The 14,775-nt window shown below is 43.7% G+C and overlaps 1 protein-coding gene and 1 non-coding gene across 12 annotated transcripts in view; both read left to right on the forward strand.

Annotated features, from left to right (window-relative positions):
- Positions 1–14,775, forward strand: part of LOC102996517 (H-2 class I histocompatibility antigen, Q9 alpha chain-like) — a 68,774-nt gene that overhangs the window by 40,755 nt on the left and 13,244 nt on the right. For 5 of the 11 annotated variants that reach the window (XR_003676702.2, XR_008615844.1, XR_003676701.2 and 2 more), the window contains one exon: positions 969–3,819. The exons of 1 other annotated variant lie outside the window; for it this stretch is intronic. Coding sequence is in view for 2 of the 10 variants with exons in the window: in XM_024121683.3 (XP_023977451.2) it covers positions 1,744–1,922 (179 nt within the window). In the remaining 8 variants the exon portion in view is untranslated. 5 more of the 11 variants (XR_003676706.2, XR_003676705.2, XR_008615845.1 and 2 more) reach the window with 5 other exon arrangements.
- Positions 12,711–12,783, forward strand: TRNAW-CCA (transfer RNA tryptophan (anticodon CCA)). The gene has a single exon. It is a non-coding gene; the product is annotated as a tRNA-Trp (tRNA).

Consider the following 14,775-nt stretch of genomic DNA (forward strand, 5'->3'; position numbering starts at 1 on the left):
CTGGGAGACTGTGGGAACCCAGAGGAGAGTGTGGTGAATCCAAGGCTGCAGTGATCTCAGATTTATTTATATTTGACTTTGAAATTCATTCAAGAAATTTTTCAGCAGTTTGGGCTTATTGATGTTATTTGCATTCTCTAGTACCTCGTGTATTAGTCTGCTCGGGCTGCCATAACAAAATACCACAGACTGCATGATTTAAGCAACAGAAACTTATTTTCTGACAGTTCTAGAGGCTGGAAAACCCAAGGGCAAGATTAGCAGGGTTCACTTTCTGGTGAGGGCTCCCTTCCTGGCTTGCAGTTGACCACATTCTCACTTTCCTTGGTGTATGCGCATGGAGTGAGTGAGAGATCCCCCTATCCCCCTAATCCCTGTTGGATTAGGGCACCATGCTCCTGACCTCATTTAAACTTAATTACCTCCTAGAATCTCCAAATAAAGTTACATCGAGGGTTAGGGCTTCAACATATGAATATTGGAGGGATAAAATTCAGTCCATAGCATTCAAGGAAAATGGTACTTAGCACTGTGTGCCCTCCTGTGTTAATGCGGTGTGGTGTGATCCTGTTTTCAGGAACTTGAGCGTAGAATCTGAGACTCTTAGCACAGAAGAGACCTGTAAGGTCATGATCTAATCCTCCATTTACACAAGATAAATGTGGAACCGTGGAGTTGAATAACTTGCCCAAATAACACAGTTCATGGCAAAGTCCAAATCTGTAACTCCCCATCCAAGGCTTTTTCAGTACCTCCTGGAACCAACCATAGGCCACTCCACACAGCAGAGCTGACAGCCAGTAAAAGAGATCAGTATCAGGACAAAGCTAGTTTGTCTGTAGAATGTGAATGGCCTCTAAGGAGAAGATAAGAGATAAGATGGGAAGGCTGGGGGAGCTGGAACCATGGATGCGGAGGCCTTGGAGGCAGGCTCCGCCTGACTGACACTTCTTGGTCCCTGGGGGTAGGCAGGTCCCCACACCCTCCAGTTCACCTACGCCTGTGAGCTCCAGCAGGCAGGCCCACGGGGCACTGGCAGTATGGCTGTGATGGTGAGGACTACCTGAGCTTGCATATGGACTCTGCAATACACAGCAGCAACATTCATTGCTCAATACACCAAACGAAAATGGGAGGCTGGTGGGAACTTCACAGAGAGAGACAAGAACTACTTGGAAAAAGAGCGCGTCCTGTGGCTGCAGAGATACTAGAAATTTGGAAATCAAGCCCACGTAGAAGTCTGCCTGCCTCGTTACTGGGAAGTACCATCCACACATGTGTGCTTAGTAAGTCTGGGGCCTTTTGCTTGCACTTATTCTTTGTAAGGCACATGTGAAAATCGAGACCAATATCAACGTGATGAATCTGGTGACGGGGACATGATTCCTAGGAGTTGAAGGTCAGGGAATGTCACTACTGAGGACAGGCCTCCAGGAGGGTGGTTGGTCCAGTCCCTGCATATCTACTTTCTTCATGTTTTTGGTTCCTGCCCTGGGTTTTCAGTCACAGGAAACTTCCCTGGGGTTCAGGACTAGGGGCTTCCTTTAGGGCCTCATGACCTGCCTTCTCCCTGGCTTCACAGGACATTGTGTTTCTTTCCTCAAATGGAAAAAGAGGGACTATTCTCAGGCTGCAATTAAGTATTGAGCAGAGGTGGAGGTGGAGGGTGAACCCTGAGATCCTTGGGATAGTGCAGACAGGAGCCGATGGGGGAGCTCACCCACCCCATGATTCCTTCTTTAGCCACATCTCTGGGCTCTGGCCGCTTCCTGTTTTGTTCTCCCCTAGGCAGTGACAGCGCTCTGGGCTCTGATGCTCTCACTGATTCTAAAGGTGAGGCCCTAAAGGGCCCAAAATGGGAGAGAGGTTGGGGCAGAGGGAACACACTGGGTTATGGAGATTCTTTGAGTGGGACATTTTGAGCATGTGGCGGGGGGGCTGTTGAGAATGAACCACTTACGGTGATTGACCTGAATTTGTTCATGATTATTTTCTTTCACAGTATGAGAGAGTGGCCTTGTGTGGGACTGAGTGATGCAAGATTTGTTTATGCCCCACCCCCCTCCTTTGTGACTTTGGATCCCCTGACTTCTGTTTCTGCAGCTGCATCTGAATGTGTCTGTGTTCCTCGTAGCATAATGTGAGGAGGTGGGGAGACTGGCTCACCCCTGCCCACCACGACCCCTCCCCACCCTGACCTGTGTTCTCTTCCCTGATCCACTTGCCTGTTCCAGCAGAGGTGGGGGTGGGCCGTCTCCATCCCTGTCTTAACTTCACGTTGCACTGAATTGCAGCTTGTTACTCCTTATTGAAAATAGGAATCTGGATATGAATTTGTTTCTTCTGATTCTTGTCATGAGGTGGGGTTGGTGGGTTAATTAAAAGATAGGAAGATTCTTAAAATTTGCGAGAAATAAATGGAAGCGCTGAGAACCTTCCACAATCTGTGTGCTTGCTGCGCTGAGTCTGCTGCAGGCGGGACAGGAGGAGGCTGTGAGGAGCTGAGTGTGGACGCGGCCTGTGCCCACTCCGTGCTCACTGCATCGTGGGCTTTGATGTGGTCACTCCTGGTCACATCTTCTCAGCTCCTTTGTCCTTGTCCCTTCAGTAGAACCTTGTCCCACCAGGACTTGTGATCACAGGGACTCGGACATCACCTGGACCTTGTCGTGTCTCCTGGACTCTGGGCAGTGAGGACTTTACGTGGTTGGGTCAGCCAGGACTCAGGACTGGGTCTGGCCCTCAGCCCTCATCTTTTAGGTGTTTTGTTTGTTTGTTTGTTTGTTTGTTTCTGTAGAGAATTACGCCTCTTCTTGTTCTTGTATATGAATTCTAGTCTCATTTTACTCTGGGTGTCCCCCATCTCTGACAGGAGCAGGAGTGATTTTTGCCTGTCATTGTCCCCACGAGGCCCAGGAGCTCCCTGCTCACTGTAGTGTCAGTGGTCTGCAGAAATGAGTTTTCTGACTCATCCAGCTCTTGCCCTCCTTCTAAGGCTATTTTCTGGATTGTTCTTTCCATCTTTTCCCCAACCTTTCTTTAAGGAACCAGATCCCAGAATTAGTAGAGAGGATGCGGGAGTCCAGCTCCTGCAGGTCCAGGAATACGTGAGGGATGGACAGCGTCGGCGAGGGGAAGTTAAATAATTCAATAACACTGTGTATGTACAAGCATGGTCTCTCTCTCTTTATTTTCTCACAGTCAGATTTATATACCCTAAGTGATTGCATCATCAGGTGCCTAGCTAAAACTTCAGAAGATATTTATAATAGATTGTACCTAATATTTCTATATGTACTTTTAAAATAATTCTAAAGGTTTTCAAAACATCATTGTTTTTTCTTAGAGTAGGTTCAATCCGTACTAATAACAAAGCCAAGCTAATATGTAACAAGCCATTAAAAGAAACTATGAAGGAGGAAGTTTCCTGAACTTTCCTATGTGTCCCAGAGGTCCGCATGGACGAGTCTTAACAATGTACCCCTAAATTATCTACAATACATTTCACAATTCAGTCTATCATTGTGTTCTTCTGGGCAAGAAGCCTTGTCTGAATGGACGAGTCAACAATTCCAATGTTGGCAGTTGACTCTGTATGATTAATTTATCCTTATACCAGAAGCAACAATACCCATAATCATTTCTTACTCCCATGTAGGGCCATTGCTTTTTTATTATTGGTGTTTTCCATAGAAACAACCCTACATTTCCAGGCTGTTTGTTTTTTCTCCCACCAGCCAGGGGCTGTTGTTAAAAAGTCCCAATTCGTAGGTTTTGGTTTGGGAGGGGGAAGAGGATGTTTTACACGGTTAAGCTTGGGACGGGGGTGGGGGGCAAATCCCCCATGTACTTTTTCAAGGCAGAAGCACAAAATTACAAAACAGATCAGAAGAGATGTAGTCAGCTTCCTGGGCGCAGCACTGCCCTGCAGCGCTGTCTTGGATTGTTGTTCCATGACGCTGTCATGGCACAGAGGCTCCAGCTTGGCTTCCAACAAGAGGAGGGATCTGATAGTTTCTCATGTTAGAAATTCCTCTTATCTTCTCTGCTCTTATCTTCTTAGCTCTAGTAGTGCTAGTGCTGGCTTCAGGCCAGACTCATGGATTTATAAAGCCGAGTCTAATTTAGATTTACAGTGGATTGGAAAATAGGACGCATAGGTCAAGGACCATTGTTTTCTCAAGAGGGAAAGAAGTTGTGTGCTGTGGTGTGCAGGAGGGTTGGTGTGGGAAGAAGAAGAAGGAGGGAAGGAGGGAGGGAGGGAGAGCAGCACTTGTGAGAAAAGCCAGGCAGGATTGATACCAGTGAGAGTAGATGTCGTGCTGTAGCTGCCACAGAACAACATGTGGCCTTAGGCTACATTGATAAAGATACTGCCTTTAGAATATGGAGGTGCTAGCCACTGATCATTCATTCAACCGATATATATGTTGTGTGTCAGATACATGACACACTATTTTTGCATCTAAGAAACTTCAGAAAACTAAAGTCAGGCAAAGTTGTTGGCCTGTGGAGCATGTTCTGGTGGGAAGGGGCAGAGTGGGTACTATAAGCAGAGTAATAAAGAAAGTGTTTACCTTAGAGGTTGGTAAATGCTTTGAGGAAGGAGACCCAGCATGTAAGTGTGTGGGGACAGGGAAGGTGGCTGTTTTACTAGGGCCTCATTGTCAGTGTGGGCCTCATTGAGAAGGTGACCTTTGAGTAAAGATGCGAAGGACATGAAGGAATGTCCACGAGGATGTCTGGGGCAAGTTCTCTCCAGGCAGGAGAGCCTCCAGTGCCAGTGCAGTAGGGCAGGAGAGTGTCTGCGTGTTCAAGGAAGAGTGAGGAGGCCATTGTAGCTGGAGGAGAGAGGAATTGAGATGAAATCCAGTGTCCGGCCAGATCATGTGGGCTTTGAGAATATTGGATTGACTTTTCTCTGAGGAAGATGTAGCACTCCAAGACAGTTTTGGAAGTAGAGGGACCTGGTATGACTTCTTTTAGAAGCATCAGTTTGGCTGTTGCGCTGAGAACAGAATCGAGAAGTGAAGGGTGAGCAATGCAGTAGTGGAAACTGTAGGAAATAGTGCAGTGTCCAGGCTGGAAATGTTGGTGCTTGTCTAGGGTGTGAGCAGGGAAAATAATGGAGAGTGATTGGAACTGAATATATATGTGTATATATATATATATTTTTTTTTTTTTTTCAAAGACGGTTTCCTGGAAAATAGGGCTTTATTATTTATTTATTTATTCATTTTGATCTTTGGCTGCATTGGGTGTTTGTTGCTGCGCTTGGGCTTTTCTCCAGTTGTGGTGAGCAGGGGGCTACTCTTCATTGTGGTGCATAGGCTTTTCATTGTGGTGGCTTCTCTTGTTGTGAAGCACGGGCTCTAGGTGCGTGGGCTTCAGTAGTTGTGGCACACGGGCTCAGTAGTTGTGGCTCGTGGGCTCTAGAGCGCAGGCTCAGTAGTTGTGGCGCACGAGCTTAGTTGCTCCGCAGCATGTGGGATCTTCCGGGACCAGGGCTCGAACCCGAGTCCCTTGCATTGGAAGGCGGATTCTTAACCACTGCGCCACCAGGGAAGTCCCGGAACTGGATATATTTAAAGATGGACTTTACAGCATTTCCTAATGGATTAAAACTGGGTTGTGAGAAAGAAGAATCAAAGAGGACACCCAAACTTTCAGACTGTGCAAGTAGGCATGTGGAGCACCTTCAGGGGAAATGGGGAGACCCTGGGAGGAGCATATTTGAAGCCACATTATGGGTATTCAAATGAGGAAATGCTGAATCTGGATGTCTATTAGAAATGCAAGTGAGGTTGTCAGAGGGACTTACATGTCTGGAGTTTAGGAGAGATGTCTTGGGTGGAGAAATAGATTTTGGAAGTGACACCGTATGAGTGCTATTTATAAGCTGAGTACAGTTGAGATCACCAAGGGAGTGATGACTAGAGGAGGAAGGAACAAGGATGGAACCCTGGAGCCCCCAATGCTATGCAATCTGATCAGACCACACACCTGAGCAGACTGCACGTTCTGACACCGTGTCATATGGCACAGAGACTAGGGAGTCCCATACTTACCTGTGCACGAGAATTACCTGGACATCTCATTAAGATCCAGTGGTCTGAAGTAGAGTGTAAGAATCTGAATTTATAACAAGGTCGGTGCTGATGCTGCTCGTCTTCACATCACACATTTAGTAGCAAAAACATAGACCAGGATTCCCACATAGCTGTGCATCAGCCTCACCTGTAGGACTTGTTGAATAAGCAAGTCTTGGGCTCCGTGCCCAACATCCTGAGATGGTGGGTCTGGGGAGAGGCCTGAGTATTTAGCAACAATCCCTGCAAGCAATTCTGGGGCTCAGCCAGATTGGGAACCACTGAGGTCAGTGATCAGAGAGCGCTCAGAGTCGGGAGGGGTCTGAAATCCACATTTAGATGTTTTTTCTTGGGAAGAAAAAGACAAGACATCTGCTGGGACATTTATGTTATTCTCTCTATCCTGAGGTATGTAGCCAGGTGGAAGACTGAGGAAGTGTTTATCAGCTCAGCATAAAGAACATCTCTGAATTCTTGCTCTCTGAAACTATTCCCTGCATTGACTTCTCACTCACTTCTTGGTGCAATCAATGGAATCCAAGTTTTTCTAATTGAAACGTGTATGTGTACGTGTGTGTGTGTGTGTGTGTGTGTGTGTGTGTATGCGCATACATACTTGGGGGCTCATTTTATTTCAGGGACTGCGTGAATCGACACAGGAACAGAATTCATGATGTCATCCTAAATTGGGTTCCATATAGGACCATATAGTGGTTCCATATAGGAACCACTGCCCTGCTGCTGGGCACAGTTACCATGACACCCCTGATGCTGGACACTGGACCCTGTGGCTAGGACTATCACTGTTGCTCTTGGCAACTGAATGTCACTACTGCCACATACCACCTTTGCCAAATGCTTTGTGCACACACCCAGCATCTCTGTGTCACCATGTCCTGAGTCAGGATTCAGCATGTGGTCATGTGAGTGAAGGAGCCTCACTCCTGTGTACAGCTGCATGTTTGGAAAATTGAGTTCTCTTCTCTTATGGCAAGATGTGGTCTCTGCCTCCTATCGAGACTCTTTAACATTACAACTGATATCACAGAAATACAAAGAGCATGAAAGACTACTATGAACGACTATACGCCAAACAAACTGGATGAACTAGAAGAAATGGATACATACAACCTACCAAGACTAAATCATGAAGAAATAGAAAATCTGAACAGACCAGTAACAGGTAAGGAGATTGAATCAATAATCAAAAACCTCCCAACACATGGGAAAGCTGGACAGCTACATGTAAATCAATGAAATTAGAGCATTCCCTCACACCATATACAAAAGTAAACTTAAAATGGTGTAAAGAACTAAATATAAGACATGACTCATAAAACTCCTAGAAGAGAACATAAGCAAAACATTCTTGGACATAAATCATAGCAATATTTTCTTAGTCTCCCAGGGCAAAAGAAATAAAAGCAAAAATAAACAAATGGGACCGAATCAAACTTAAAAGCTTTTGCATAGCAAAGGAAACCATCATCAAAATGAAAAGATAGTCTACAGAATGGGAGAAAATATTTGCAAACATTGTGACCGACAAGGAGTTAATACCCAAAATATACAAACAGCTCATACGACTCAATATCATAAAAACAAACAACCCAACCAAAAATGGGCAGAAAATCTAAATAGACATTTCTCCAGATGGCCAACAAGCGCATGAAAAGGTACTCAACATCACTAATTATTAGAGAAATGCAAATCAAAGCCACAGTGAGGTATCATATCAGTCAGAACAGCCATCATCAAAAAGTCTACAAATAATAAATCCTGGAGAGGGTGTAGAGAAGAGGGAACCCTCCCACTGTGTTGGTGGGAATGTAAATTGCTGTAGCCACTATGGAAAGCAGTATGGAGCTTCCTCAAAAAACTAAAAATAGAACTACCATAATGATCCAGCAATTCCTCTCCTGGGTATATACCCAGAAAAAATGAAAACACTAATTTGAAAAGATGCATGCACCCCAATGTTCATAGCAGCACTATTTACAGTAGCCAAAATATGGAACAACCCAAGTGCCCATCAACAGATGAATGGGTAAAGAAGTGACATATATAAAATGGAATATTACTCAGCCATAAAAAAAGAATGAAATCCTGCCATTTGCAGCATTGTGGATGGACCTAAAGAATATTATACTGAGTGAAATAAGTCATACAGAGAAAGACAAATACTGTATGATATCTATCACTTGTATATGGAATCTTAAAAATAATACAAATGCATGTATATAGCAAAACAAAAACAGACTCACAGATATAGAAAACAAACTTATGATTACTAAAGGGGAAGGTAGGGGGAATTAGGGGTATGGGATTAACAGATAGAAACTACTATACATAAAATAGATAAGCAACAAGGATTTACTGTATAGCACAGGGAAATATTTTCAATATCTTATAATAACCTATAATGGAAAATAATCGGAAAAAATATATATATAACTGAATCACTTTGTTGTACACTTGAAACTAATACAATATTGTAAATCAACTATACTTCCATTTAAAAAAAACCCCAAACCTCCCAGCACAGAAAAGCCCAGGACCAGATGGTTTCACTGGTGAATTCTACCAAACATTTAAAGACGAATTAACGCCAGTCCTTCTCAAATTCTTCCAAAAAACAAAAGAGAAGGGAACACCTCCAAACTCATTTTATGAGGTCAGCATTGTCCTGCTATCAAGGCCAGATAAGGACACTATAAGAACAGAAAATTACAGAACAATATCCCTGATGAATAAGATGAAAAAATTCTCAACAAAATGTTAGCAAACCAAATCCAACAGCATATTAAAAGGATCATACAACATGATCATTGGGATTCATCCCTGGGAATGCAAGGATGGTTTAACATATGCAAATCAATTAGTGGGGTACACCACATTAACAGAACGAAAGACAAAAATCATATGATTATCTCAGTAGATGCAGAAAAAGCATTTGATGAAATACAACATGCTTTTGTGATAAAAACACTCAGCAAATTGAGTTTAGAAGGAACATACCTCAGCACAACACAAGCTGAGACAGCCTTTGATCTGGAGCATGCTCACCACTCCAGTTTTGCTTTTTGCCCCAGCGCTCTTTTCTTTCTAGTCTCCACCTTGAACTGCTGATAGTTCCTCCACACTGCACTTCCCCATTCTCTATGAGCCTTTCTTAGTGATGCTGATTCCCTAAAATGTTTCCTTGCCCATTTACCTGGACTCTTCCTCCAGATCTCAGTTTATTTTTTAAAATTTTATTGAATCATAGTTGATTTACAATGTTGTATGAATTTCTTCTGTACACCAAAGTGATTCAGTTATATATGTATATATATTCTTTTTCATATTCTTCTCCATTATGGTTTATCACAAGATATTGAATATAGTTCCCTGTGCTACACAGTAGGACCTTGTTCTTTATCCATTCTCTATATAATTCCCAAACTTCCGATCTTCTTCCCACCCTCACCTTGGTAACCACAAGTCTGTTCTCTGTATCTGGGAGTTCCAGATCTCAGTTTAGACACTGCTTCCTCCCAAAAGTGGTTTCCCAGCACTATTATAGCATGTTGCATTTACCAGCTTAGTCAGCCCCATTGTGAATTCCTTGCTGTTTCACTCACTGAGGCCCTCACAGAAAACCTGACACATAATAACTGCCTAATAAATGCTTGCTAAAAAAATGTGGGGTTTTCTTTGGTCATTCAAAATTTATTTCAACCGGCCAATCAACTATTTAGCTAAACAACGTCATAATATTGCTGCCTTGGCATCCATTTTGTGTGGCCAACAGGCCTGCAGGGAGCTTGAACTAACCCCAGCCCCTCCTGCAATTGCATGCCCTAGATAAACAGCCTGCAAAGTCTCAAGCAAATGTAAGTTCCTGTTATGACCTCCCCATCAGCCCTTGAGAGCAACAGTCTCCCCTGCCTCCCAAAGCTTTCCCCCTGTGTGCATATTAGGACCTTACCAAAACCCTGCCGTTTTTGGTTTGAACTGACTAATCTGGGCTTAGCTTGGGAATCCCAAAGCACTCCACCCATGGACCCTAATAAAGGCATAGATTCCAGGCCCTGTCTGTCGCTCGGCCTGCACCCTGCCTTGACCTTGCTGTGTGGCCCCTTAAGCCCTGCTGTGTGCTTCCTCCAGGACCTGTGAATAATAAACATTATTTCAACTTCTCTTGTGGTCTTCTGTTGAACTGGCTCACTTTCCGACACCCTGTGTTCCACTTAACGAATGTCAATTTAATCAAGTCACAACATACACGCATGAGGTTTAAAAAGCTCAAATAATAAAAAAGTGTATACAGTGAAAAGTAAATTATCTCCTCCATCCATCAATAATTTTTCCAAATTTCCTCCCCAGATCCAACCACTGTTACCAGTTTCTATAGTATTATAGAGGGAGATTTCCTTTTTTATCAGGTGATTTTACTACACATTCTACCTGTACCTTTGTTTTCAATTAACAATATGTTCTGAGAATATTCCATTTTTTACAGACAAATCTGGTTCAGGTTAAGACATTGATAATAAAAATTCTGACGTTCCTGATTTTTAAAAATTTACTAAGTATAGCAAAAATCATCCTTATTCCACAGTAATAGTTTTATCTGGGTCCAAAGTCACCCAGATTAAAAACTATTCATTCCCCAGCCTTCCTTGAATCTATCTGTGTCTGTGTGACTAAATTATGGCCAATATGATGACCCAGATGCTAAGTTTTAGGTTTTGCTTTTAAAGGGCTTCGCTTCTCCTCTCCTGCTCTCTCTGGTTGTTCATGGGCCAGTGACATGGTCTTAGGTATCTTGGGTCATCCCAATAAGGGCACCACCCCAGGAAAAGCAGAGAAGGAAGGTCAAAGGGCCCTGGACGCCTGGACATCCTCATGGTGCAGAGCCACCCTAGCAGCCCTGGAACTGTGCCTCACTGTCATGGGAGACACACACAAGCTTCCATCCTGTTTAGACCACTGTTATTTGGGTTTCTGCTGTACACACTGAATTAATACTTATTGCGAGAATAGGGCTTTTCAGGAGTGTGGGGCTGTGGTGGTCTATTCTAAGATGAGCAGAGATATATTTACAGTGTCACCTCTGTGGGATCCTGGGACATTATTCTAAATTAAAATAAGGGGAGCTGGGTCCCAGGTGCAGCACAGGGAGACTGGAGACTGTTGCCTTCCTCATCTTTCTAGCCATGGGGTTCACCACGTGCTAGGTATGGAAGTCTTTGTTTCTTCACTTCCTGTTTTCACTACAGATCAGATTCCTTGTTTTATTTATGATTTGGTTTGGAGGCAGCAAATTGTGCTCAGAGACTGAGATTGTCTTGCCAGTAGTTTATTTAACACAGGTTCACTGTGGAAATTATAATAATTTCATCAGCCAATAGCATACAGGATAATGTCTTTTAATAAGCTCATAAAGAAATAACATACTCCAAACAAATGATTAATTACACTGCTGTTCCAGGCAAGGGGAGATTACAGAAATAATGTCCAAATGTACTTTGAGGTGCATCTTTTATAGGAGTTTGTTTTCTCGGGAGAGAAGGCTTTGCTAGAGCATGTTGCTAGGGAACGTTGGAGCCTGTGTTGGTGGGCAGGCGAGGCTGCTCCGAGGGTTATCACTCCAGGGACCATTGCATGGCTCATGTCACTGCCAACCAGGAGGGCCTCGGTGAAGCAGGAACAGGTGTCCCTTCCCTTCCTGAGACTGCTGCGTGGTTGAACATCGCTGCCGACCGAAGAGTTGCCTTGGCCAGGGCAGGAGCAAGTGTCTCAATATCTTCAGAGAGCTAGAGCCGCGAAGGGTAGCTTTGCCCTGACTGAAACTCTCAGATATTCCTCCCTAACTGTTGGTTTTTTATATTGTAAATGTCCCTTTGCCATAGTTGCTTCTCCACATGTTCTTATTGATAAGCCCCCAGAGGGCACCCGTCAGCAGCTGGGCTGCTAAGTGCTTATCAGTCAACAGCAGAGGACATGATGACATACTGACACAACTTACTTCATTCTTATGTCAAAACAGCTTTACTTTGAAGAACAACTTTTTTTGGTCCTTACCATAAATAAGTGGATTAAAACAACTCCACTTAAGGTATAAACAAGTGGATTTGAAATAATTTCAAACCAATATATTTACAACGGTCCTAGCCAGCATCAGAATCATTGCTGGTGGTCTCTTTCTCCTCTTCCTCCTGTCTCGAGGCAGTGACTGTGGAGGTGGAGATCTAGAGGAGAAACTCCTCAGGTGGAAAAGGAATGCAGAGCCACTTGACATTGGTTTTCACTGGGAGTCTGTGCTTCCCCAGCCTGGCTTGGACAGCTGAACTTGAGACAACTGACCTCAGTTCCCTCATATCCTGTCCCCGGTCATCCCAAAATAAATATGCCATCGCTCACTTCCCGAATTCTATTTGCTACCAGTGAGTCACGAGCTCCAGCTTATGCTCTAAGGGTAAAGGTTATACATGGGCATGGATGCCAGGAGATGAAGATCTTTGGGACTATCTTAGAGTCTGTCTGTTTACCACCTAGAAAGGTGAATCAGTATTCCCAGTGATTTTGTGATTAAAAGAGTCAGTTTTGTTAGCTAGAAACATAAATGTAGGGACTTCCCTGGTGGTCCAGTGGTTAAGACACCATGCTCCCAATGCAGGGGGCCCGGGTTCGATCCCTGGTCAGGGAACTAGATCTCACATGCATGCCACAACTTAGGAGCCTGCGAGCCGCAACTAAGACCTGGCACAACCAAATTAATTAATTAATTAATTTTAAAAAGAAACATAAAGGAAAGCCAACTTTGCTAATAGTTAATGTTCTCTCATTTTTCTCATGGCCCAAAGAATTCTGAAAGTTCTTTTTATTTATAGTTACATGGTTTAATAATCAGCATGACCTTAAATAGCTTAGGAAATATTATGATGTACCAGGAGAGGCACATGACCCAGACCTGACCAATCAGGGTGTACCACATTGTACAACATCTGCCTGGCAACAGGGATTGGTCCAAAGGTAACCTTCTCTGGTACTTTATGTATGGACACTGTGAGAAAGATGTTTATTTTTCTGCTTAAGTTGTTAAAGTGGCGCAATGTGAGGGAGGTTAGAGATGATCTTGGCTACCTTCCCTAGGAACAGAGAGAGAGAGAGCTGATGACAAGTTTGATTCCCTAGATCCAGTCATGTCTCAAGTCAGCCTCACCCCTGCCCTCTCAGGTAGATCAACATGCTCAATCTGTTCTGCTAAAACTGTTAACTTATGACTGAAGGAGTCCTGCTACAATGATGCAAATATTGTTAATTTTTAATGAGAGCCCAGCAGAATTTAATGTTCTCTCCATCACCCAATGACTAGTCTAATGACTAGTCTAGTCTAATGACTAGAAGTATAGCCTTGGACACTTAAATTACTATGTAAGCCCTAGGTTAATAGTTCTAAGTGATGCTCTGTGGGAAGGAAGGGCAAAATCCTACCTGGAATACAAGTCAGCCCAGATCAAGATCAATCCCTGATTTTTCCAAGGTGGAAGAGTAACAACATAATCAACTTGCCACCAAGGGGCTGGTTGCCCTCCTCAAGGAATGATACCACATTGGAGTTTGTTTGTTGCTGGAAGATCAGTTGTTCAGTTGTAGCCGTAACTATATCAGCCTGGGTGAAAGGGAGCCCAACCATGGATATTCCTTTTATAGCTTGTTGTGCAAACACTGAGTTGGCTAAGGACTGAGCCTGGCTAATGTCTACTGGCTGAGTCATTCTGTGCACTTGGTTGTTTAGTGTCTGTTGCATAGTAGATCATTTTTGATGGGCATTAACATGTGATACAGCTTATCCTAACATTTTGTGGCTACCATATGCCTCTTCCCAAATATTCTTGTCCTGATCTTCCAATCTTGCTCCTTTTAGGTCCCTCCCAGGCCCCTCCATTTAAGCCACCACCACTGCCTGAGTTTGTGCATAGTCTTACCTCAGGCCACTTCTTTTTCTCTATGCAATGTGGGTAAGTAGGAGCACCACCTGAAGTTCTGCCCATTGGAAGGACAGCCCCTCAGCACTGTCTTTGGTCATCCCTGAGTGGGGCTATGGTGCAGCATGGCAGTAGTCCACTTTTGGCTCACACCAACATACTGAGCTGCCACATTTGTGACCCAAGCTCAGGTTTTCCCCCCTTATGTCAACTGGTCATAGGAATTCCCCGTTAGATCATAGGTGAGAAATGAGGAGAAGAGAAAGGCACAACAGTGGTAGGTGACATGAAGGCCTGAGCCATTTGTTTATGCAACTGAATTGAGGCAAAATTCCCTTTAGGTATTCAATAGCCTTATACCATGTACCAGAAGCTGCATAAATCTGCTCTATTAAACATATCACATTCAGCACATCTGCTGCAATTAGGCTAATTTGAGTTAAATTTCTAGCAGTTCCCTATCATCTACCATGATCCATCCAATTTTTGCAAGAACCAGACCAGCAAATTAACTTAATATGTTTGGACTACCCTCCACGCTTGCATCCTTTATGTATTTGAGGGTGGTATTAACCTCTTTAATTGCCCTCAAGATACACTATTGTCTTAATTTTCTATCCTGCCCGAGGTTCAAAGGCTAATTCATGGGCTTCCACTTGGCCTCTCTTACTACCAGGCTTTTATTCCACAGGTCAAAGAAACAATGTGAG

This window comes from Physeter macrocephalus, chromosome 18 (assembly GCF_002837175.3).
Source record: "Physeter macrocephalus isolate SW-GA chromosome 18, ASM283717v5, whole genome shotgun sequence".
Taxonomy (NCBI): domain Eukaryota; kingdom Metazoa; phylum Chordata; class Mammalia; order Artiodactyla; family Physeteridae; genus Physeter; species Physeter macrocephalus.